Source organism: Centruroides sculpturatus, unplaced genomic scaffold (assembly GCF_000671375.1).
Source record: "Centruroides sculpturatus isolate CEXI.00-Female unplaced genomic scaffold, Cexi_2.0 scaffold707, whole genome shotgun sequence".
NCBI lineage: Eukaryota > Metazoa > Arthropoda > Arachnida > Scorpiones > Buthidae > Centruroides > Centruroides sculpturatus.
This window is the reverse complement of record NW_019384935.1, coordinates 407,315-434,244: the sequence shown is the minus strand read 5'-3', so window position 1 is coordinate 434,244 and position 26,930 is coordinate 407,315. Positions and strand designations below refer to the sequence as shown.

Here is a 26,930-nt window from a genome sequence, read left to right as displayed (position 1 = left end):
AAATATATTTTAAATAAATATTAAAAATACAATACAAATTTTTTCAAATTCAACATTTTATTGGCACTTAATTATATAATTCTGCATAAATAATTTATTTCTGGAAAACATTTTAATTATTTAAACAACTTTAAAACAGTTTGAGTGTGTGTTTGTGTATATATAATTTTCCTTAAAAGTAATGAATATGAAAAAATAATTTGAGAAAATTCTTCATTACATATAATCAAACAACACTTATTCCATAATTTCATAATCAGAATTTCATTTTTTATAATTCATCAGTTATTGCTCTCTAAAATTTTACAACTTGCTATTTTAGATAACTGGAAGACATTTTTAATATTGAAATTTGTTATTATAACAAAGTTTAAAAATAAGTTAGTCAAATTAATGCAAAAACAAAAGGAATGTATTCATAAAGTATATTTTTCAAGCAAATAAATATAACGTACTATAAACTTATATACAAACAATTAAAATTCGGATATCAAATTTTAAACATTTTCTTCTTGTATATATACATATTCGTATCAACATTATTGAGATTAAAAAGATTATAATTGGATGGCACTTGAATATATATGTATGGAACTATAATTTGTACATATATATAATCTATTTTTAATAAGAGTTTAAGTGAATTCAGCTATGTACATTAATAGCTTTTAAATTTGTATAACAATTCTAAAACTATAATAATAATAGCATTATTATTGATCACATGAAGCTAATGCTTCACTGCTAAAATAGGGTACAGTTTCTTGGTCCAAAAGAGAATAACATGCGGCACAGACATTGAATGGACGGTTTCTTGGTCCTCCGTGCACCACTTTTGAACGGCAATTATTGCAAAATATCTTTCCACAATGGGAACAGTGAACCTATGTAAATAAAAAATAAATATTATTATCTTTATAAAGTTTTTATTACTTATTATTTATATTAAACACTATAAAATTAACACTTCACTAACTAAAAAAAAAATCTGAAAATTATTAAAATTTCACTTTTTGTACTGTTTATACTTATTCTCTTTATCCTCATTCTTATTAAGACAATGCTAACAATATAATCAAAATAAGATAGGAAAAACACAATTATCAGAAAAACTTCTGTACTTAGAGCTTTAAATCAATTGCACATTTTTACTGCATTGATTTAAAGAGATTTATTTCTCCTAAGTCTACTGCATAAATAAGTTATGAGAAAACAAAGACTCATAAATAAAAATAAAGTAATTCAACAAAAAACTAATAAAATTAAAAAACAATACACTACTAAAGTAAAAATCTAAAATATTAATACAATTGAAGCTGATTAATCTTTTTAGTAAGTTATTAAAATATATTTTAATGTAGCAATATATAATAAATGAATAAGTTAGTAATGAAATTATAGAATTTGTCATAAATGTGTTGAATATTTAATTTTTCATAGTATTCTGTTAATCTAACAGATATCAACTTTTTCCTTCATTCAATGCTGCATTGCCTTCTATTTTTGATTAATTTTTTCTGTGTTGCTTCTTTATATTTGTAATTGATATCAGTTCTTAATTTTTTTTTTACACTTAACCATTTATCATTTTGTTCCATTTATCTTATATGTTAATTTTATCCATCAATCCTTCATAATGTTTCAATTTCTGTTAATAAGTCTAATTCAATAATATCTCAGAATATATTATTTAATAACATTTCTATTTTAACAAGTTGATATTAACATTTCTTCCCGAGCGTTCTGTTCATTTGTCTCTATTTTGTTATTTCTAAGAAGAAATATATTTTTAACTTTCATAATTGAAAATGTTTATTTATTGTCTGGCATAACTTCTCAAAGTACAAATTATTTTATTATATGCTCTTAATAAATACAGAACATTTAAGGATTAAAAAATATTTCATAACTGGCATATTTTCAATCAAGCAAATTGTTGAATTCCACAAATTTTATATTAATTATTCTGCAAGTCTTTATATACTGTATTTATTCTAATGAATAGTATGCTGTCTTATAACTTTCTTCAGCTTGCAACTGCAATGTTTAGTAGAGGATATTTACTATTAGAGTGTTTTATTATTTCTATTCTTTGAAAATTATTATTCAAACAACAATTAACACTCGACCCAATACTCATACTTGATTTTAACATAAAGTAGGAGTGGCAAGACTAAATGAACGTGCAATTTTTCAGTTTACAATAGTCTTATCTTTCTCCAACTAACAGCACTCTTTTAGAGGGCACTGTCCATAACATATTGCAACAGTGCAGTGAATTAAAATAAATACAGTATTTGCTATTGAACAAAACAAACAAATTATATATATTTGAAATTCATTAGTAGTAATTAAAAGCAAATGTAAGTAAATTAGTGTTTATTTAAACATGAATATTTACATATCTATAATACAGGTATACCTCGCCTTATGTCGGTAATTGGTTCCAGGAGAACGACGTAAGTCGAAAAACGACTTAAGTCGAATTTACTTGTCTCCGAATCTACTTATGTAAATTACCATTCCCGGTTCTGTATTTTATTTATTAATGCTGTAAATTACCATTCCCGGTTCTGTATTTTATTTATTAATGCATTTTTAATAATATATGGTTAATAAAAATCTATTTTAAGCTTACAAACAAATAAATTTTAGTTTTTAATATAGTACANGAGTTTATACAGGTATACCTTGCCTTATGTCGGTAATTGGTTCCAGGAGAGGCGACTTAAGTCGAAAAACGATATAAGTCGAATTCACTTGTCTCCGAATTTATTTGTCACTAGGCTAAACCACAAATAACCATTTCCAGTTTCGTATTTTATTTATAAATGAATCTTTAATAATATATGGTTAATAAAAATCTATTTTAAGCTTACAAACAAATAAATTTTAGTTTTTAATATAGTACAGAAAAAAGTAATCTAAATTTATGAATGCATGTACAGTACTGTAAATACAGTACATACTTGTATATATTTTAATATGATTTTGTGCGCTTTAAAAGTTTTTTTAGTGATATTACGACTTCAATATTTGTGGCGAACAGACGTAAAGTCGAATAAAATGACTTAAACTTGATTTTTATTTTTCCATATACTTTTTTTGACAAACGATGTATAATCGAGAACGACGTAACTCGAAACGACGTAAGTCGAGTATGCCTGTACTGAATATATCCATACCTAAATATTGGCATATTTTAAGTTTTATACTGTCAATTAATTATCAGAATATAATCTGAAAAAAATCTAACATTATTTAACCAAGAGATCAAAGTAATTCCTTTAGTTTAAAATTTATAAAATTTTTAAACAAGCCAAATATATGGTTCAAAAATTAATTCAAAAAGAGACATCATAATAGAAATTATTTTAAAAACACTTTTCATTAGGTCTTTGTAGATATTTAAAGTTTTTTAAATATATAAAAACAATTCCTATAAATAATCGCTTAAAATTTTACAAAATGTCATAAAATTACTTTATTGTTAACATTAGANTGTAAATACAGTACATACTTGTATATATTTTAATATGATTTTGTGCGCTTTAAAAGTTTTTTTAGTGATATTACGACTTCAATATTTGTGGCGAACAGACGTAAAGTCGAATAAAATGACTTAAACTTGATTTTTATTTTTCCATATACTTTTTTTGACAAACGATGTATAATCGAGAACGACGTAACTCGAAACGACGTAAGTCGAGTATGCCTGTACTGAATATATCCATACCTAAATATTGGCATATTTTAAGTTTTATACTGTCAATTAATTATCAGAATATAATCTGAAAAAAATCTAACATTATTTAACCAAGAGATCAAAGTAATTCCTTTAGTTTAAAATTTATAAAATTTTTAAACAAGCCAAATATATGGTTCAAAAATTAATTCAAAAAGAGACATCATAATAGAAATTATTTTAAAAACACTTTTCATTAGGTCTTTGTAGATATTTAAAGTTTTTTAAATATATAAAAACAATTCCTATAAATAATCATTTAAAATTTTACAAAATGTCATAAAATTACTTTATTGTTAACATTAGAACATTAGATTATTTAGATTTTTTGTATAAATTTGATTTCAACTAATTTTATAATCATGCTAAATCCATCATCATCCATATTTTAATCATTTGAATTAATCCAAGTCTTCCTAAATAAACTTATTCATTCTTCAAAATGATTCATAAAATTATTCATATAATTTTCTGAAGACAAAGTCTATCCAAAAAGGAACCACCATTTATTTATCTCATGTTCCAGACTACACTTTCTTGGCAACTGACCTTTCTTTTTAGGCTACTGGTTGCCAGAAGTTAAAAAAGTCCTTTTAAAAACACAAAAAATATATCCAATTAAAATTACAAGAATTTCTAAAAATGGAACTGGTGACATACAGACATTCAATAAATACAGGAATACATTCAATGCATTCCTGATACAAAACATCTTCCTTCAAATGATACAGAAGCACAAAAAACTCCTAAACATTTTTGTATTATTAGAGTAGAAATGCAATTATCCAAAGTTGTGGAACTACAGATCTTTTGGATAAACAAACTTTCAAATAATCCAGAAACTCATTTGCTTTTGTGTGTTAGTTATATCAAGCACCTGTGTATTTAAAGGTTAATGAACAATAAATATTGTAATGTATTGTATTGGAAAGTAAATTAATTTACTCAAAATTTAATGTAATGTTACCAACATACAGTATATAATCTAGTTTTGCAGCACTATAATTGACACATGACATAGTGATTTCCAGTTATAAAGACTTTCATCTTTCTGTATTATATTATGTGGTATGTACTGTACGGTATAATGCTCCATTTTTTTAAACATTTCAGATAATTTGGCAGTTTAGATAATTGAGTTTCCTGTATTTTGAGATGTGTTTTTATCATTCTTACAAAAGTATAAAATCATTCTTACAAAAGTCTGAAATTAAATAAACACAGAAAAGCATAATAAACAATATAAAATTGTGTTAAATATTTTACAAAGGCAATAAGTGTATGCAAGCATGGTACAATTTACAACTTCTATCAGGAAAATTCAACTATATTATTTCAAAATAATAAAATCATAAAACTATAAAAAGCAGAGTATGAAACACATAGATGTATCACATAAATTTAGCATATTTACTGCCTTACAGAAATATGTGAATGAATATGAATTCTTGTAATCTTCTTTCCGATATGTAACAATCAACTAAACAATTGCTCACATTCAATGGTGCAACAGTTTGACTGTATCAAGAATTTTTCTTTGCATTTTTCTCCCAGTTGAGGACTGCAAAATTCATATATCTGAATCAGATATTTACACAGAATTTGTCTTAAAATTCTGTTTCCATATAAGCATAATTTACAAAATGCTGTAAATAGAATTTGTATTTATAACTAATATAACTATATGTAAATGAAGATTAAAATTTATATCATTCCTTAGTTTCCATTTAATTTGCAAGTAAATTTAAATACTACTTCAATATTCATCCTAAGTTTTTATACCAATTATAAGCACAAATAATTAATTCATATAATAATATTTATGTTTTTATCAATGTACAAAAATATTAAAATAAATAATATTTAAAAATAATGATTACCTTTTCTTTGGAAGAATGAAAAACCAATTTACAAGTTAAACAATTAGTGACATCATCATCATGTTGCCATCTTACTTCATTATTTGATTGCCTAATATTTTCAAGTTCCACCTACATTTAATTATAATAAATATTAAACACTATAAATATTTCTAAACATTACATAATTTTTCAGAAAATCTAGAAACAAAATAATGCATATTGTATTTCTAAACACACAAAACTTATATTTTAATGCACCTAAAATTTCTACAACACATCTTATTCATTTTTCTTCAATATTATAATAACTGCATTATTAAAAATAATGCTAAAACTTTTAAAATATTATTTGATTTATAAATTCAATATCTGGTATAAGATTTTTGTTTGGCATATTCATCAAACAAAACTCTTTTAAATACAAAATCAATTTCTACATCCAAAAGAAAATGAGTATTACTAAAGCCAACCAATGCTGTATGCCATCGAGATATATAATGGCTATAATAATAATAAATTACCAAACAATTTGATACTAGAGGAAGGTGTTAGGTGCCATCTCATATTAAATTTAATAATTATAATTTTAATTAAATAATTTAGATTAAACTGAAAGAAAAGAATCAGCCTGAAGCAAGTCCTACTTCTAAAATTTAAAAAAATGATTTATTCAAATTGAATTTTAATTTCTCTGATGAGAGACAAAACATCTAAAAGTACTCAGAAAATTTGTTTCATTGACTGAACTTATGAACTCTGACAAAGCAGTTTCAGGTGTTCTTATTAGTAAGTTGGAGATGAATTTTGTAAGTGAAGATATTAAAAGTCAATGAAAGTATTTGAATTGTTTTATTCAATTTTTTTTTTGTTTCTTGGTAAAAGCTTTCAAATTACTATCTGAAAAATAGAATTCGCAATGTATAATTAAATACATTATACATATATTAGGCTCAAAGACTGAAAATGTTCAATGAGCAGAAAAAAAAACAAACAATGTGTTCAATGTGTTCTGGCTTCTCAGATGCAGCAAAAACAAAAATTTCATGTTGTGGCACTTTCAAAAATGTGCACAATACATTTTGGCATATTCAATAGGACCAAAAGTGAAATGTGTCTCAATATTTTTTAATAATCAATCAAAATACGATCTGGCAATGTAAAAACACAACAACATGTTGTGGATGCTTATTAATGTGGCCACAATATAATGTGATAAAAATATCTGTGCAAAAGTAAGTAACAAATTTCTTTACTAATTAGAATAAAATCAAATTCTAATCTACATTGTGAATTATACTGAAAATAAACAGTTAGCCTCATTAATCTTGTGTGTAAGCCTAAATTTCTAACAAAGCTTTCTATTTATTATTAATTTTTACTAATATTAATATAAAAATTTGTTTGGAGTTGGTCTCTTTGTGGAAATGTCATTATTGAAAACAAATTTGCAATCAATTGACAAAGTGACTTACAAATAAATTTCTTACTTGACTTAAATCTATAACACCTTAAAATCTAAAAAAAGTATCATATATAGGTATCAAGGATTAATAAACAAAACAATTAGTAGCAAATTGCCTTATTAACTGTAAATTATAAAAGAAAATAAAGAGTTGTATACATTATACTATGGTTCTTTTAATCATATAATGTTTTGTGACATTATTCACTGATGAGTATTTTTCTAATAATAAACATTGTTCAAAATAAATCCTTTGGTGGAAATTATACATAAATTATTTATTAGTAATATTTGTACAAAAATAAGTAACAAATTTTTGCACAGATATTTTTATCACAATGTGTTGTGATGCTTTCACATTGCAGATTACATTTTGCTTGATTATTAAAAAAATATTGACATGAATTTCACTTTATAGTCTCACTGAATATGCCAAAATGCATTGTGTGCATTTTTGAAAGTGTCAGATTCTTCAGTCTAAGACTGAAGATCAGATTCCAGCCACGACACAAAATTTGTGTTGTGGCTGGATATGAGATGTCAGAACACATTGTGGTTAAGTTTTGTTGCTCAATGAGAAACTTTTTATACATTTACATTTATTTGCATATTTAGAGAATAGTTTTTTTATACATTACATATGTCATTTAATGATAGCTATTTTATAGATAGCAGATAACATTCAACAAATGGTGTTTACATTTTATTGTTATGGAAACTTTAAAATTTTATAAATCCTTCATAGTAGGAAAAAAAAGCAAAATCTCATTATAAGCTACAAATAAAAATTAATTTTATTTGTTATTTGGAATGAATTATTTTTTTAAAACAATTATACAAAAAATAGATGAATTTTATTTAATGATTTGAGAATTAACTTGTTAATCTATTCATTACTATTTCTATACTTAAAAGATACAAGATGAAGAATTAAATTAAATAAATCCATATATATAAAAATGAATGTATGTCTGTCTGTTCGTCCTTCATGCATTACCACACTGTTTATCCAATTGCCATGAAACTTTGGGAAGTTGTTTAATATACTCCCGCGAAGGTTTCTGGCATAGTACGACTACCATAAAACTTTGGAAATTTTTTAATACACTCCCGCAAAGGTTTCTGGCATAGTACATTTATCCTACAATAGATGGCGTGCGTTTATACTGTGTGTTCGATCAATTTCAAATTGTGAAGACCATTTCCCCCTTCAAAAAATATCTTTATATGTGCATTTGTGAACTGTTATTTACAATATTTGTAATAATTTTTGTTTAATCACTTTATTTCAACTATTTTTTGCTAATTATTTTTTGCTAATTACTATTCGCTCAAACTTTGTTAAAACCTTAACTGTATCCTAAACAACAACAGAAGTTGTAGGAGGAAATTCGCCTATTTTACCGATCCTGGAATCCCCCCTTTTCCAAATTTTAATATCAACTCAAAATAATTTAAAAAGACAAATTACAATAAAACGGTTTATTATCCAACTATCAGAAATTTCACAACATGCCAAGGAAGAGAGGAAGGATCAATTAAATAATTAAAATTATAAAGGATTAAAAAATATATATATATATATATAAATGGGGAATATCGCGCTTCTGACAATCGCTGCGAGTGTATGGGCTAAATTTGGAGAATCCATGCTTCTCGCATGGACAACTGTATGTGGCCTGCTCACGCGTCAGAAAACCTGATTTATTCATGTAAGCACCAGATGGAAAAACAAAAAATATCATGTATCCACAAGCATCCCATTAAATAAATAGAACTGAAACGACACTTTGAAATGTTTTCCTGATGAAAATGAATAATAATAATAATAAGTTTCAATAAAAATGATAAAATGTAAATTGATCATTTTATCATAACGAGTTTGCTTGAATTTTGTTTCTTCTGAGATCACAACAATGTACGATGGGTAAGCTAGTCAATTATAAATGAAAAATATTTTCAGGCATAAATGGTGACTACTGTGTAAATAGAAAATCAATGAGAATCAAACAGCTAACTTCAAATAAATAGCTAATAAGAAAGACATTTTTAATCTTTTTTGTAATTGAGTATTAAATAAATCAGATAAAAAAAAAATAACATTCTTACTTGAAGAGACTGGGTTAATTTAACAAGATCCTTCTGCACCATTTCTCTATTTTCCAGTTCAAACTGAAGATTTTGAATATTTGATTTAAGCAACTGTGCTTGCATTTCTGAATTTTCCTATTAATAAAAATTTTTTATAAAAATATTGTACTAAATATATACTATATGAACAATTATTAACTAGAACTTATTATGTATTTAGATCTATTATACTAAACCAGATTTATTATACCACTAGCCAAACTACCAGTTTCCCTAAAAACTGTAATAAAGATGCTGTTATTGGATAAAATGTTGTTATAATTAGATAATGGAGTGTAATATACAGTACAATGCATATAGGTTTATCCAGGTGAAAACACAAAGGTTTATTTGTATAGTCACAACATTATATGTAAATGGTTTCTCATAGAAATTTTAAGAGTATACAGCAAAGCTCCAATTAATTGAGGTTCTGTATTATCTGAGGCAAACATGTAAACAAATACACTTAATTTTTCTTATAATTCATAAAAGTTTGGCTGTGAATGCACCAAGCATGCAAATACTATAATACTTTTAGCATTAACTGTAAGAGTGGGTAGTTGATGCTAAGGTTGATTTTCTTTTTAATTGTTTCTACCCTCAACACTAAGAGGGTTTATTTCCAAGCTCATTACAGGTTCAGCCAGATCCACAATGAGGAAGGGTGGAGAATGAGAGAAAGAGGTCAACAAATCTGAAACAGACATCTCATGAAAAATGATACTGAGATGACTGGTTAATATTACAGCAAAAAGAGGAAGTGTAATAAAGCAAACTCTAAATAACTTTTTAAAAAAGTACAAACATGTATTACAACAATTAACAACAATTAACAATATTTAACAACAACATATATTACAAAATGATTCATTTCTCTTTCCTTTTATCATTTAACTTCAATGTGACACAAACCATTCATATTAAAATGTAACTACGATAATACAAATTTTTATTCTTAAACTATTGTATGTGTTAGCTGTATAATAAATAATGTATAAAATATTATTATATATGAGTCTTATAAGAGGTTTAAAAGAGTTTAAAAGGTATAAAAGAAACTTATAAATCTTTTGTACTTATAATTTTTAATACAAATGGGCTATAATCATTCATTTTATTGGTGTTTTCAATTATCAAAATTGTATTGATTCACATTATCTTGGATAACTGGACTAATGCTACTATATATATATAGCCCAAATTGTTAGCCAAACTTAAACACTTGAGTATAAACTTCCAGATTATTTTTTGGGTCAATAGTCTGGATAGTATAGACAGAGTAAGGGTTCAAGTCCAATTCTGAATTAATTTTACTTTCCAAAATTTACTAAATTACTTAAATTCCAAATTTTCTATTTATTAATCTATACCCAAGAATGTAACTTAATCATCTATCTTTAGGCTAAATTTGGATACTTAAAATACTTAATTAAAGTTAACTTCAATACAGCTGAAAATAAGTAGGCAGTCAGTTAAAAATAATAATATAAAGAACATAAAATAGCAATAACACTAAATTATAATCAATCTCCTATAAATTGCCATGTAAAAATATTTAATTATATACAATATAAACAATACCTTGTTGAACACATTGACAATTAAAAAGTCCTTACAAAAAGAAATTATTGAAATACAGTAGAGCATCGTTTATCCGAAAGTTGGTTATCCGAAAGAATTCCAGTCGCCAAATTTAAATTTTCACCAGTGCTGTGGCGCTGCAATCTTTGGCTATGTCTTGGGCTACTCAAATATTTTATGTTTTTGATACCAAATTAACTTCTGAAGTATAATTTTTTATTGTTTTTATATTTTTAAATATATTTATTTTGTTTGTACAAAATAAAGAAATAATTTTTAACGATACAATAGCCACGATTATTATTTTAAAAAGTTTACGTTAGGCTTAACATCAACAAAAATTCAACATGAATCGACACGCAACGGAGAAAAATTTCAACACAGGATAGGTTAATATATTTTTTCGTACATAATCGGTTATCTGAAAAATAAGTTATCCGAACAACCCCAGTCCCCAATTGATTCGGATAAACGATGCCCTACTGTATAACTAGAATGAATATCTATTAACTAAATTAATGAATTTCAATCAAGGTTTGATACTAAGTGAGATTTGGAACAATTTTCTATAATTAAAATATTGTATTTGATGATTTTAAGTTGGTAACTGATGTTAAGTATTTGCAATAAACCTGCAACCTACTACTGGAGTTCAGTGGTTTTATCCACTCAGTTACAAATGAATAAAGTAGTCTGCTAACCAGGCTGAAAACACTAGCATTTCTCCAATCTTACTCTCTGTTAAAAATGCATTTGTTACTTTATCACAGCCAATACTGTTTTAAACGAATATTTTCTTTTACTTACTTTCATTATAGAATATTCTCCCAACATTCTTTCTTGATCTAAAATTTTTTGATGAGCTAATTGGAACTGAGCTTTTAAATTAGAAAACTGGTGTTCTTTTTCTGAAATTTTTTCTAATTCTTCTTGATAATGTTTTTTCATATTTTCAAAATTTACTGAAAATAATAAAAATATATTAAATTGTATTTTGTGAGCAGAGAAATATAGTTTGCAAATACTTCAAATTACCTATTTGTGTATGCAAATTATCGTTTTCTTGTGTTAATTCTTTTATCAATAACTCTTTAGAATATTGTTCCGCTTTCATCTGATCATTAATAAATAATAATTCACTTTTTAAATTGTTTTCAATAGTATCCTTATTAACAAGTGATGTTATTAAGTCTTCTCGAAGTTTCAGACAATAAAACTGAATTTCCTAATATTAAAATATTGAGATGAAATAACATTTTTAAAACAATAACAAAATAAAAATTAATAAAATTACCTCTAGATCACTGGGCAAATCAATATTTTCTTGTAATAATTCTTGAGCTTTTGTGATATGTTTACCAATAAGAATATCATTTTCCATTGTNTAATTTGTAAAAAAAAAAAAAAAAAAATTATTATTATTTTTAATCTTTCTCCAATTTAATATTTTATTTATAATTTTCTTTAGACAATAATAATAAAATATTTAAAATAATTTTACAATAACTCAGATATTCATTAATGTCAAAAACTAAAAACTGTTTATTGAATAGATCAAAATATCCTCAAAACTTTGTCATAATGCATTACATGATCAAAATTTATTTATATATAACTTTTTTTTTCTTTTAACCACACAAACTAATTTAATAATTTAAATCTTTACAACTATCATGTATATTGTCTAAACTATCTGAAACTTTAACTATCTTGAAGCATTATATCAATACATTGTAACATCTGAAGACAGTTCGAGTTAATGTTACTTTAAATATGTTTTGTTACAATAGCAGCAGGACAAAATTATTGAAATTTTAAAGCCAAACAATCACCGCATTACATCAGGCTACTTTTCCATAATTATATTTTAATTAATTACTAAATAATTTGTCACTAGAGGAAGGCATTAGGTGCCATCTCTTATTAAATTTAATAATTATAATTAAATTAATATTTAAAATAATTTAGAATATTCTGAAAGAAATGAATTGGTAGCCCAATGTAATCCAGTGGTTGTTTGGCTTTACAAATTTATCAGGTTTCATGATGTTTGTTTATAGTATATAATGTAAAATTTCAATAAACTACATAGTTATTTTAATTAGTGTTGCAACGAATAGTATATTCGGCCAGGAGCGTGGCTGAATAGCCGAATATTCGGCCAAACTATTTGGCTTGATTAACACACGTACGAAAATTGGCGCGCAAACCGCATTATGGCAAGGACCCTGCTCTCTATTGGCCCACTGTCACTACGCTTCGCCAATCGTGTTAATTCTTGACAGTTCAGACAAGAGCATCATGGCGGTATGTGAGAAGTGATGATAACAACAAAATGATCTACACGTGTAAATAATGGAAGAAGAACAGAGAAGGACCGCAAAGTGAAAATGTGAAAATAAATATGAAATTGAGTTGATAACATAATCAAACAAGTCGATTGTGTCGACTTGTTCGATTGAGTTGATAATCGAACAAGTCGATTATGTTATCAATTCAATAAGCTGCCTCGAACAAGTCGAGGCAGCTTATTTGCGCGAAATTCGCAGCCGTCAATGCCAAACAATCATTGTCATAGACTTCAGAAAGCTAAATGCTTGTAATGAAAGTCATTTAGAATGCACCAGTGAAAGCCTGGGGTTGTTCGGGCTACCAAGCTGTTTCAAATCTGTGAAATCATAACTGTGACTTATACTGACATCCTATCTCTCTCTTTTCTCCATTATCACCAGGCTATGAGTCACGTAATTGTAAAATGGGAAATCTACGATGGAAAAGTGACGAATCGAAAGTATTGTGAGGGCGTATTATGATGTATGCATAGGCATATGTGGACTAGAGCGATAAAGGAAAGAGAAAGGGAAGAACAAAGACAAGCGCTTAAAAAGAAAGATAGGCAGGGTCAGACCCTCAGATGTGCGACAATTCTTGAACGAATAGGTGTGTATGTGTGCTGATCTTTGTAATTATAAATTGTGAATACAAGTGACTAATATTATTTTCTTTTTTTATTTTGTGCATGTTATAAGTTATAAATAAATATAAACAAACAACACTAACCTGATAACATTAAATCTAAATACCAAAATGATTAATTTACTGTGTTTTTGTTATTTATTACTCCTGTTTTTAGGTATTCGGCCGAATAGTGAAAAATAGGCCAAATAGGCCGAATACCAAATAGTAACCAAATATTCATTACATCACTAATTTTAATTCATTCTTGATTTAAAATTCTTTATATTAAAATCTTTACAAGGAAAATTAATTAAAGTAGTACTTCTAAAGCATTCTATTACAGATAAACTCATTTTATTACAGAATTAAGCACTGAGTAAGTAAAATTCCTTTTGCAATTTAAATAAATTAATTTTATAATGTATATATATATTATGTAAATATTGGTATAATATATAATTATAATTGGACACACTGTCTACTATTTAATATATTACATATAAATGCATATTATACAAATATGTAGTACATTCAATTAGTGTTTTATAAAAGTAAACTTTATAAAGCATACCTCTGCTTTTAATTCTTCTATGAAATTACATAATTGTTTCTAAAAAAAAAATATTAAATTCCATTATTATAATAAAAATAAATAAAAATTGCAATTAAAAATAAAATATGTACCAACTGTTCCTGGATACTCTCTTTGTAAAAAGAGAAATCAGATTTTAATTCATAAAGAAGCTTCTCATTTGATTCTAATCTTTTAAGGAGATCTATAATCTTATAAAAAATTTATTTCATTTTTTAAAAAATTTCAAGCAATCAAATTCACATAATATGATACAAATTCAAAACATACTTCTTTTTCAGAATTTTTGGCCAATTCAATAGCAGCCTGTTCCATTTCAGTACGATATATTTGTTCTTTCTGTAAGTCTTGCTTATACTGCTCTTGAATTTGTTGAAATCTATCTAATTCTTTTTGATGTTGCTGCTCTAATTTCTGTTTTTGTTGCAGTTGTATTTCATAATTCCTACACATTTCACATGGCTGGTTCATTTTATGCCTTAACTGTTCTAACTAAATACAAATTTTTTAAAATTATTATTATTTAACCTCTTTTATACAGTTTAAAATTTTAAAACATTCAATATTTATATAACAGGAATCTATTATCAGAATTCATAAAATTATCTGCTATTGAATTTTAAAAAAGTTTTACAGTAATAAATGATACTGTCAGATTTTAATCAGATTATAGTATGACTAATAATTATAAATATGTATGGGAGCACTTCTGGCGTTCATCGGTATTGGAGTGATTTTACTGAGAGCTTGTTTTGAAGAGTTAATAGGAATTTAAATGATGAATATATTATGGATTAAAGTATATTTAATATTAATAACACAGTACTTGCTTATTTTGGCCGGAGTTGAGCAAAATCAGGGCCTTTTATCACATTCCCTACTGAAGAGAGGTTGACCACCATCAACGAGAAGTAACAATGCCGTTAAGATGTCTAGACCGACTAATTTGGAGAACATGTTACGTAATCCAATGTATGCTTCGAGGGAGAAGGAGAAAAGTGAGAAAACAGCAGAGGAGGTGAGTGAATTTGATTTTGAATCTACATATGTGGACTGTTTGGAGTTGATAGAGAGAGAAGACCTCAAGTTTACGCCAAATGACTAAATTAATTCAAGCTTCACATGGAGATATAATTGAACTAATATTAGAACTTAAAACAGAGATAAATCAGCTACATGGGGATAATAAAGAATTTAAGACTAGACTTGGATTAATGGAACAGAGGGTTAATAATTTAGAAATAGCATTGCCGGAATTGAATAGGAAACTAGAAGCCCAACAATATTTGGCAAACGATATTATAAATATATCAAATCAGTCTAATTTGATATTATTAGGATACCCTTTGTCTGAGAATATGAATATTAGAGAAAGTCTAGGAAGATTTATTGAGGAAGAGTTGAGGATTACCGAATTTAAGATAGAGGAAGTAAGGGATCTCCTACATATTTAAAAAATTACTTTTCTACATAAAAAAATCATTTACGTAAAAATCTTTTTTAAAAATATTCCTAATTTTATAATATATTGAGCCAGTTTTCGTATCTTATAAAATTAGGAATATTTTTAAAAAAGATTTTTATGTAAATGATTTTTTATGTAGAAAAGTAATTTTTAAAACAATGTTCCCACAAGGTGGCCTACTGTCATGTGACTGTGTAGTAGACAGTGGACAAACTTAACTGGGGGAAAAGGGGGAGGAAAGGTCAGAGAAATATGTTTGTATGGAAGGATTACTTCAATATTGATGAAAGACTAGTATGTAAATTTTAATTGTTAAATCAATTTAAACGTGATTGTAAGTGTATGGAAGAAATTTTAAAATTGTTTAAACTTTATAACAATTCAAAATGAATAACTAGGTATGTAATTTGTAGTATTGTTAGCAAAATAAATGTATACAAGATAATTAATGTAAAATCTTTAGATAAAATGCAGTTAAATATAAAAAATATTTTTAAAATTTTTTAGATAATAAGAAGTCAATGTTTTAAATGGTTCAAAACCATAAATAAAAAATTTAGTAAAATGGGCAAAGGAATTTATAGTTTTAAATTTCAATAATCTGTAATCAAAAAGGTATGTTTTAAAATAACATGACCTTATATGTTTGTTTATACTGTTGTAACTTGTGAACTTTTATTTTAGTTGGCTGAAGAGGGGCAAGAAATGCCCGAAATGTGTATAAATGAAAAGAACACGTAGCAACTGAATAAAATTTAATTCTGTGATTTGCCAAGTGTCTGTACACATACAATAAATAATTTGTGTTTGAATTTGAAAGATGTTTTTGAAAGATTACTGGCACAGTTTCAAAAATACCAATGTAAAGATCTAACAAAACTATCTGTTAAATATTGAAAACAACATTCTTATGAGAAAATTTTGTTTTTTGTTACAAAAAACAATACCCACAAATTTTTATTAATAAAAGACGTATTACTTTTTGATTTTCCCTCATAATAATAAATATGAATATATATGATAAAAATTAACTCTTCTCATAAAATATTAAAGTATAATTTCATTCAAAACTATCTAAAAGCATCTTGTAAACTTAAATCATTAGAACTATCAGTATAAATTCCAAAGGAAATGATACAAAGACAAGTGGTTAAGCACTTCTCACCCTAGGACCCATGAACAGCCTGCACTTAAGGCCTGTTTATTTTCCAACTGTTTATTTTCAAAAAAATTATGCAACTCTAGAAATCAAATATTCTCTGGATATTTCTCTAAATTAAACTACTAATTTAAAAAACAACTTAGAAATCTTTAAAAAATAGATATGGTTTAGAATGAGATTTAAATTCACGATGGCCTGTTTTGGATCTTGGATCAATTTCATATTTTAACAATTAAAATTTCCATAAGCTAACAACTTTCTCTCTTTCATAGTATTAAATTCATTGCTAAATTAATTTCAAATTAAAATAAAAACAGCCTGGCTAAGAAATCCAGTAGTTTATCATTTGTGTGTGTGTGCATATATGTGTGTATATATAATTATAAATTCTCATACCTCCTTTCGCAACAGTTTTTCATCAGAATTATTTACAACTTCTTTTTCTATTAATAAAAACATTGTAATCAATCTCATTAAGTAAAGTTATTACATATATAAGAAAATTTACCTTTTATATTAGGACTCATTACTGATTCATTACTACTAACATTCTTAGATGACTTCTGAGATGAGCTATCTTCTTCATTATTTAAAGTCAAATTACCAATTGATCTGAACTTTGTCTTTTCATGTGGATAATTATAAAGTCCCACTTTATTCAAATTGCTTGGTAAACTGCTGTTTTTCTGTTAACAATACAATTGTTATTATTAAGATTCAGTATTAGTAAATTTATTTTCTCAGATATTTTATTATTTAACCTATATATAGGGTTAAAACCTATTATTAATAGGTTTTAACATTAAAATAATCTTTTATCATAATGACTTTAAATAAACATTAAAATAAAGAAAAACTGTTAACTTTTATGACAAATATTCTATAATTATTCATTCTGTAGACTGATTACATATTAAATATATGCAAATAAAATAAACTGAATAGTTCAAATATATAATTTACTTTAAATTATTACTTATATTTTAAAATAAATTTTATAATAAAACTATAATTAGTTTTCAAAAAAAAATATGTTTAATTATATTTTATGCATTTAATATATTTAATTATAACATATATTAAAACTTTTATCGAAAAATTTATTTCCTTCCTTTAATAATTTCTTTTAAATTTAAATAATTACAAAAAAATTGATAAAAATATTATTCTTAAAAGAATTAATCTTTTAAAAATGAAACAATTTAAACAACACAATAAATTGATTAAAATAAGAAATAAAATTGTTCAATAAGAGAATTTTTTTTATTTAAGAGCCTGACCTTTTATTACCAGGTTACTGAAGAAACAACATACTTTGACATTTTTTATCCATATACTTTGACCTCTCAAAATCCAAACCTAACATATTGAAATAAATACAGTGAGTGATCAGTTAACAAACATAATCCGCTCCAAGACTTTGTTCGCTATCCGAATTGTTCGTTAACTGATTATCAATTTACCATAGGTTTGTATGGAAATTTGATTAATTCGTTTTGAAGACCCCAAAAAATAAAAAATATATACTTTCTTACTACGTTTATTTATATGTAATAATAAAAATACATATATCCACAGTCTTGCATTTTTATTAGTCATATTTTTTGTTTGTGGGGGTTAAATAATCTGTCTAATGTCAATTGCTTTTCTCTCTTCTTCAGGATTTTCAGAATTAATAGCATTGTAATTGTAGAGATCCCCAAGCCTATTAACCTCAACCTGGTTTGTATGCCATACTAAGACCATTGATCTGATATCCCCCACTTCTTCAAAAGATCTTTAATAGCAGATATCGGCATTAATTCTCTTTTTCAGAAGAAAACATATCTTGCCGAGTTTCTTGGTGTTCTTCATTCAAGAGTTCTTGGTATTCTTCTGTCATCCGATCCGTTTCAGATTCCATTATGAGCTCTTCAATGTTCTTTATTTCTCAGATGTGATTTTTGTTACTCCTTTAGCTGGTTGAGTTTTCTTAATTATACTGTATCTTTCTTAGATAAGACTGAACTGCACCCTACTGTAGATTTGTTCAAGCCATAATGCTCAGCAACATCAGATATCTTCTGCCCACTCTCTACCTTTGCTATTATACTCTCACCTTTCGAAAATAAAAACCAACGCAAAACTTAATGAATGCCCGTCTGACAGTCTCACAAATCCTATAAAAGAATTGTCAGAAAAATAAAAGGCTGGAATTACAAGGAAGTATTTCAAAGTTTGAGGAATACTATCTGATCAGTATATATCTGATCAGTCGACATTGACATCTCCTGTGCTCTGAAAAGTTTTGAATTGTTACCTGAAGACAAAGGAAAATCAATCTATATTTCCATCGCTTATTTTTATGTTTGTTCAGTGAAGTGTTCGTTATCTGATCACCCACTGTAATGCTAGGTGTGCCCTAGCATTACAGTGGGTACATTACAGTGTACATTATTTACACATACATAAAACAAAAGATTGAATACAAAAAATAAGTTATTTGGAAATTATTGCAATCAGAAACAGAGAGAGGGATTTATGGAGATAAACTCTTTGCAGCCAGGTTAGTCATAGATGGTTTTTACAGTTTATATTTGAGTTCACTTATTTTTTTGGATTGGATTGATGGAATAAGGCAATGTAACACATGGACAATCTGCTAGAGGTGCCTTCCAGGAAGACTTTTATTAGAAACTAGACCCTATTTAAGTGTTAGATACATAAAGAAAACCCAGAAAATTCCATGTGGCTTGCCCATGGTTGGTTATGCACAACCCATGATTAACCACCACTATTCAAGCAGTTTTATCCACTTTTTTCTTGTTTTCTTTCATTCAGCATCAATAGTTAACAATCTTTACTCAGGCATTGTTGTCATAATGGGATTAAAATTTAATTTGAGAATACAGTACTCATTAATTTTTGTTGTTTGATTTAAATAAGTGAATGATTTTTTAAGTGATTGAATAACACATACATGCTTTTGAAATGAATCATTTAATGTAGAAAGTGACAGTGCTGCAAAATCATTTTGAACATCTATGCATTTTCTACATTTACATATTAAAATTTCTTTGTTATAACTATGAATTAATAAAAATATCATCTGTAATTATTGGTATTAAGAGTAAACTGTAAACTTTCTAATATATTATTGTGAAAAGACAGTAATTGAAGTTGATGATGATGCCTCTAAAGAGCAAGAGAAATAAATGTTATCTTTTTTTGCAGAAAACATTTTTGAGAATGAATTAATAAAAAGTAAGGACCAGAATACTAAATCATATGCTTTATTATAGAAATGTATAAATTATAAAGATATACATGGTAGTTTATTAAATCCAAAGAGTGTTATGAAATTACTATATATATATATATACATGGGGAATATATATATATATATATTCCCCATGGCAGCACATGCTTTTGTCACTTTTGTTTCCAATTTCAAATTGTTATCACCATTTCATTAAAACATTTACAAAATGCAAAAATGGTAACTGACAGCTGGAATTCTGTTTACCATATTTTTTAATAATCAGTCAAAACACTTGGATATGAAATAGAGCAAATCTTGCTTTTTCAACCTTTCTGAAATTAAATACAATGTCAAAAAATTATTGTAAAATTACTATCAGCATCTCTAAATGCCTGTTTAAACTTAAACTTCAAGACACTATAATACAAATGAAATGTGAATCATTGCCTCTTACAGATCAAAAACTTTGACTTGAGAAATATGAATAATTTCATTTTAAAAACATTACAAAAATCCATCTGGGCGTATTTTGACCACACTTATGTGCCTATAGGATTAAATAAAATACAAGTTACTATATACATATACAGAAAAAGTCCTAATTAGCAAATTTTAGAAGACCAAATTCTCAATAGTGTTAATTAGGATGTTCATTCTATACTTAAAATTAAAAAATTTTCTGACAGTTATTATACATATGGTATACATTATATGGAATATATTCTAGTTACAAAATTCTACACATATTTCTTGCTAAAAAAAACTCAATTATACTTATTTGTCTTTCTTGTTTTTAACTAACTTGAATACTACAGATTCCATTTCAAGGAATATCTTTGTCTATTTATTCTCAGAAGCTACAATGGCAGCTCTTTCTCTTCCATAGTGACATCTTCAACTTGAGATAATGCAAATACCAAAATGGAAAACAACACATGAAAAATAAGTAGAGATTGCTCAAATTGGTAAAGACATTATTCAACCTCTGATGGCATTTGTTTCAAATTTTGAATGATCCACCAGTGACAGAGTGTATAAAACCATTGATCACTCAATGGCAGTTGGTTGCAAATTTGCATCTCACCACTACATTGACCATGTATAGTTTTTACAAGTTATCTTCATATGTCTAAAATCTAAATAAGAGCCAATTTCCCATAGAAAATCTCCCAGGAAGATGACCTCCTTGACAAATAACCCATGTGTTGCATCGCCTTATTTCATCCATCCAAGTGACCAAATGAAATGCAAGAGTAGAAATACTGTGTTTCATAAACTATAAAATTAGCTAAAAAAAAAAATGCATAATAAATCTTTCTCAGACTTTATTAACTTTGGTAATTAAGATGATTTTACACTAAATCAGCAAATAGTTCATTAAAGAGGAAAAAAATGCATATACTGTAAGGTCTCTTTTTATGCGGATTATTTTTATGCGATTTTGAAGTTGTGCGGTTTGTATTTCGTCCAAAAATTTCTTGGACGAACATACATATAGGCTTGTTTAGGAAGCCCGCGTATAGACAGTCTCCAAAAATCGTGGAACGCTCAAAGCTCACTCCATTTGTTCCACTGACACATAACGTTTATGGATGTAAAGAACAGCTAGATCTACCTTAATTGCTTTAGTTCCTAGCAATTTTTGATGTAAATGTAATTAAACATAAAAAAATACTTAAAACTGAAAAAAACGAAAGAAATGCCTTAATTTTGAAGAAAAAGCTTCAAAGTTTAACTTCCTTTGTCTCGCCCTTCTGTGAAATTTAACACCGATACTTCATTGTTTACACATCTTGATGACCTTGAACACAGCTGGAGTTGGATTTCCCGGGGCATTCTCATAGACATCACGGGAGGAAAAGGGTTTAAAGTAGGGTGAACACTAGCTGGCTGTATATTTTTAAATATTTTTTTAAAATTTGGAGACTTAAAAAACATTCCAAAAATTCAAAAAAAAAATTTTCAAAGGACCGTGTTTTATGTAACGCTATGTATCCTGCCCGAGTTAACTCAGGCGAGGAACTAAAAGAGTTTTAATTAACTCTTCACATCCAGATGTCAGTGATTTGTTTTTAGAGTGAGCTTTTGCAATTCGGGGATTCCCCTTGTATTGCTTTTCAATAAAATAAACTGAATTAAGTTTGAATACAAGTTTATTTTAAGCTTTTATATGAATTTCTTTCAGACATTCAAAGTAATTTATTAAGCAGTCTATTTCTTTTAATTTCTGCAAACTTTTTTATGCAGTTTTAAGTTAATTTTAACTCGTTGTTTTGGTTTTATGCAATTTTAGAAAATTACGGAACGTATCCCTACTTTTTCAAGGCAAGTAAAGTCTCTTTTTATGCAAATTTTTTATATGCGCTTTTCTGTAGAACGTATCCACTGCATAAAACGAGACCTTACAGTAAATAGAAATTAACTGAGATCTGCAGAAAGTTTTGTTCATTGAGTTGATTCATTGTACAAGATGTTCATTATTAGAACTTTCCTGTATAATGTATATAAAAAATTTTATTTTATTATATAAATAATTTTACATTATGCTATACAATAATAGCTATGAAAATTGCTTTACTAAAAATCTTATTAAAATATGTTAATTTAAAAAAATTAAAGTATCATTTTGCTGTAAATCTACAAGAAATCATAAAGATTGCATCATCCATAACATCACAAACATGAGAACACTTTTTGTCGAATGATAAAGTCTATTGTAGTGATGTCTCTAGTGATTGTATTATCCATTGGTATAAAAACCAATGTGTGAGTAACATGCTTTTATAAGAAAAATGAAGAGTTTTCAACAGTTAACATGAAGTCCATGATTGTTGCTTTGCAGGAGTGTAGAATATGTCCAATTACCTGAGCAATGTTCAAGTAAAATTTACAGTAGAAAAATATGAAAATAGGAGCAAAAAGGTTAGAATAAAATGGAGTAGCACCTTGACTAAGCCTATTGACATTAATTGGAAAATTTCCCATAATGTAAAAAGACCCTGTGTGTTTAACCTGTCCTACGTTGTTCCCAAAAATATTTATGTTGACCTCATTGATCTGCGTGGGCGATCCCAAATATTTTCGTGTTTACATCAGAACGTTTTTGATACTAAATGTCGCTATGCATCACAATTTTTATATTAAAATGAACTTTTGAGATATAATTTTTTTTGTTTCTATATTATTCAATATATTTATTTTGTTTGTAAAACATAAAAAAATAATTTTTTATGATACAGTAAACACAATTATCATTAAAAAAAATTTTTAAGCTTAACATTGATGAAAATTCAACATGGCGTCACAGGCAACAAATAAAAATTTCAACATCGAATAGGTTAAAAGTAAAGTTGCAACATTCAATATCTAAATATCTGGTTTTAAAAAAATATATAAAAATTAAGGACAAACAGACATCTTAAGTATGAGAGACATGTCAGAGATAAGTTGTCACTGTCACTGAACAATAATTTTGGTTTTCTACAGAAACTAAGCTTTAAAACCTGAAAATGAAATTTTTTTTTCAAATACAATTTAATAAGTGAAATTTCATGTCAGCTTGAATTAAAATAAAATATTCAAGAAGCAAACTACACTTTACAAATAAATCTGTGAATGCAGAATGCTATAAAAACATCTTCACCACCAAGCTAATTCCAACAGTTTCAGAGCACAAAATACTGCCTCTTCCAGTATAACTCTGTGCCATGTCAGTGCAGGAAAACAGTAATTAAAATACAATTTGTATTTTCTCTATGATTTGTTAGCATTACTGTCACTTAGATAGCAATGTGTGTGCCAGTTTAAATAAAAAAAATTTCCAAACAAGAGTCCCAAAATCAGATATCTAAGCTGGCCAGGTCCTAACCTCAACACTATTAAAAGCTGCTGGAATATGGGTATAAAAATTGTAGCAAAAAGGTCTGAAAATTACAGCAACTTCAGAAAATATATAAAAAAAGTTTGGTATCACAAACTTGATAAAGAATACTTGAAGAAATTCACTCATTTTATTCCAGACTGTTGCAAAGATGTTACTAGGCTTGATGTGATCTTATAAAGTATTGGGATACCATTCAATAAAAAATAGCTATTTGTTATGTTGTTTTTCAGGCCTATTTACATTATAAACTTTTCTTTTATTCCATAACTATAAATGACAAGTTCTTGGTTCATTAACGGTATTGATGAGACTATGGTGAAATAACACAAGTTCATTATAACATCATATGTAATGAATTATAATTTTCTAGTTTTTTTTTTTCTTCTGATTTCTTCTCTGTAGTACATATGTTATCCATTACAAATTGCAAGATTAGCTTAAATACTCAATATGATACTTTTCACAACCATTGAACATTTTTTGGTATATACTGTAGGTGATGCAATTTCCATAGCTGTTATTGTATATCTAAAAATTCCATTTATAATAAAACAAATATTTTAACACTACTCACAGAAATACTCTCATGATAATCTTCAAAATTTCTTAATAATGGGGAATATGATTGATTACTATGTACATCTTGAAATTTTGATATTCTTTCTGTTACTAAAATATATTAAAATCTTGTAAAATTCTTTTAAAATACAATTTCTAAAAACTATTAAAAGTTTTAATTCTTACTACTTTCTTTTACTGGATCACTTGAAAAATTCATGTGTTGTTTTTCTTTTTGTTTTCTGATGCTACTGACACTATATAACTGTTGAATCTGTTTTCGATTCAAAATACTTTGTAACATTTTAATTTCTTGAATATATAAATCCTGAATTTTCTTGAAACCATCATTATTTTGCTTTAAAATTATTTTAAGGGTAATATTATCATCTTTTTCTTTTTTTAGCTGTTCTGAAACTAACACAAACACAAATTTCAAATTACAATGCTAGAAAATAAATTTATAGATTAACATGTTGCTAACATAAGTCATATTTTAATATTTTACAAAGTATTGATAATAACTTTATTTGATTCTGATATTATAAAAAATTTAAAATATAACATCTATCTTAAAAATTTTTTCAACAACATTTTTTACACAAAAAATAATTAGTATTAGAATATAATTAAGAAACAATCAACAAAAAGAACATAAGATGCTCTTAAATCCACTAATGTNTCCAATATCAAGCTAATGTTTCTGCCTCTCAATGTCAAATTAATTTTAAAACCAATAGATATGGATGTAATCAATAGTTTGAAAAGATTTTATAAAAGATTTATAGTTTTATTTATTTATTTTTATTTATTATACATAATATTGGAACTATCAGTTGACAAAAGAATGATAAAAAGAATGAGTCTTAAGAAACACAAGTGGTGAAAGTTAAGTGTGTTAGCTCAATTCATTATAGCTCCCTTGTGCAGCTGATTTCCACTATATAACAGATGCCTGTGACACATAATTTCATTTCAAAATTGAGTGTCTTGTGTTACACTTCTGAAAGGTTTCTTTGTTAAAGTATATTGTCAGAAGACAAAGTGCTTACAAGTGGTAAAATTATTGCTGTGAATAATGTCCCATTAACAAATTGCCATGAAACATGGCAGCCATTCGACTGTTAGCAGGTGCATTAGTCATCTCAATATGACTAACAGTTTGGAAGATCAGTAGAGAAAGGGAAGACCAAGGAAAACTACCATGTGAAATGATCACAATCTTATTTGAATGAGCTTGAAAGACTGCTTTAAAAATTGAAAAATAAATGTACAGTACATGAGCAATTATTTATTGTGACATCATACACAAAGCTGGGCTGCAATTTTTAATCATATTCTTAAATTTATTTAATTTAAAATATATGTTCTCCATTTCAAATTAGTAGTGTCTTGCCCCTGTACATCATACTTTTCCAGATAACAACAAAGTCATGCCAGTCATCTATGTAACTCCATTCAAGACAAATTTTTTAAATTGAAATCATGTAACTTCTAGTCTAGACCAGAAGTTTGTATATAGTTAAGCAGAGCCTCCTGCCTCTAAGCTTCCCATATCTGATCTTGCCTTTCATCTATTTAACACTGTTCTTGAGATTAAGGAAGGACAGACAAATGGACAACAGTAGAAATTTATAATTTAGAAAGATATGCAGTTTAGTTACTGTTTCCAAGTGGCTAGTAAGTTGTAGACTGAAAGAAAATGGCTTAGGAACTCGCAAACCAGTGAAGAGCCTTTCATTAATAAAATAAAAAAAACAGAAGGCCAAAGTGTGTACAATGGTTGTAATCATAAAGGATAGATTATGGATCAGTGATAAATATAATCAGTACTGTTTATTTAAAAATATCACCACACATGCCAGTATGCAAATATGATAATAAAATACAGTTTTAGAAAAAATGTAATAACAACTAAAAAACAGTCAAACTCATAATAATATTACAGTCAAACTCAGTTATAATGAACATGGATGTAATAAGTTCATGATTATAATGAGAAAAATACCATAACAATTCTAATTTATGCATATTTCTGTACATTTTCTCAAAGTTAAAATGAGCATACTTCACAGATATAGTAAGCAAATTTTCATTAGCTATGCAAACACATGAACATTCTTAATTGTTCAAGTAGTAGGAAATGCAGTACTGAATTCTCAAGAGAGATAAAACTGAAAGATTTAAAATAAATTTAAAAACTCACGCCAATATTTGTCTAGCTTCTGGGTACAAATTCACTGAGTACGGCATTAATAAACTTCTTTAGTAATCACACAAGTACTTTC

At 26.7% G+C, this 26,930-nt stretch overlaps 2 protein-coding genes across 2 annotated transcripts in view; both read right to left on the bottom strand.

Annotated features, from left to right (window-relative positions):
• Positions 1–532: 532 nt before the first annotated feature.
• On the bottom strand, positions 533–12,167 carry LOC111632064 (rab GTPase-binding effector protein 1-like). The gene is made up of 6 exons (XM_023376420.1): positions 12,078–12,167; positions 11,819–12,008; positions 11,591–11,745; positions 9,179–9,295; positions 5,626–5,736; positions 533–884 (listed from the first exon to the last, which is right to left on the bottom strand). Exons 1-6 carry the CDS (start codon positions 12,162–12,164, stop codon positions 714–716), a joined length of 831 nt encoding a protein of 276 aa, XP_023232188.1. The 5' UTR covers positions 12,165–12,167; the 3' UTR covers positions 533–713.
• Positions 12,168–14,276: 2,109 nt separating this feature from the next.
• The window catches only part of LOC111632063 (putative leucine-rich repeat-containing protein DDB_G0290503), a 67,877-nt gene continuing 55,223 nt past the window's right edge, over positions 14,277–26,930 (bottom strand). The window contains exons 8-14 of the mRNA XM_023376419.1: positions 24,829–25,090; positions 24,659–24,753; positions 17,469–17,646; positions 17,357–17,403; positions 14,604–14,825; positions 14,426–14,524; positions 14,277–14,351 (exon numbers count right to left, since the gene is read on the bottom strand). Coding sequence (XP_023232187.1) covers positions 14,277–14,351; positions 14,426–14,524; positions 14,604–14,825; positions 17,357–17,403; positions 17,469–17,646; positions 24,659–24,753; positions 24,829–25,090 — 978 coding nt within the window. The remainder of the gene's footprint in view (positions 14,352–14,425; positions 14,525–14,603; positions 14,826–17,356; positions 17,404–17,468; positions 17,647–24,658; positions 24,754–24,828; positions 25,091–26,930) is intronic.

Excerpts from the sequence above, each read along its gene's own strand:
- LOC111632064 (XM_023376420.1), bottom strand. The coding sequence starts at position 12,164 with ATGGAAAATGATATTCTTATTGGTAAACATATCACAAAAGCTCAAGAA. Across the intron at positions 11,746-11,818 it reads TAATTTGCATACACAAATAG|TAAATTTTGAAAATATGAAA; the intron begins GTAATTTGAAGT and ends TATTATTTTCAG. Across the intron at positions 5,737-9,178 it reads AATTAACCCAGTCTCTTCAA|GTGGAACTTGAAAATATTAG; the intron begins GTAAGAATGTTA and ends AATTAAATGTAG.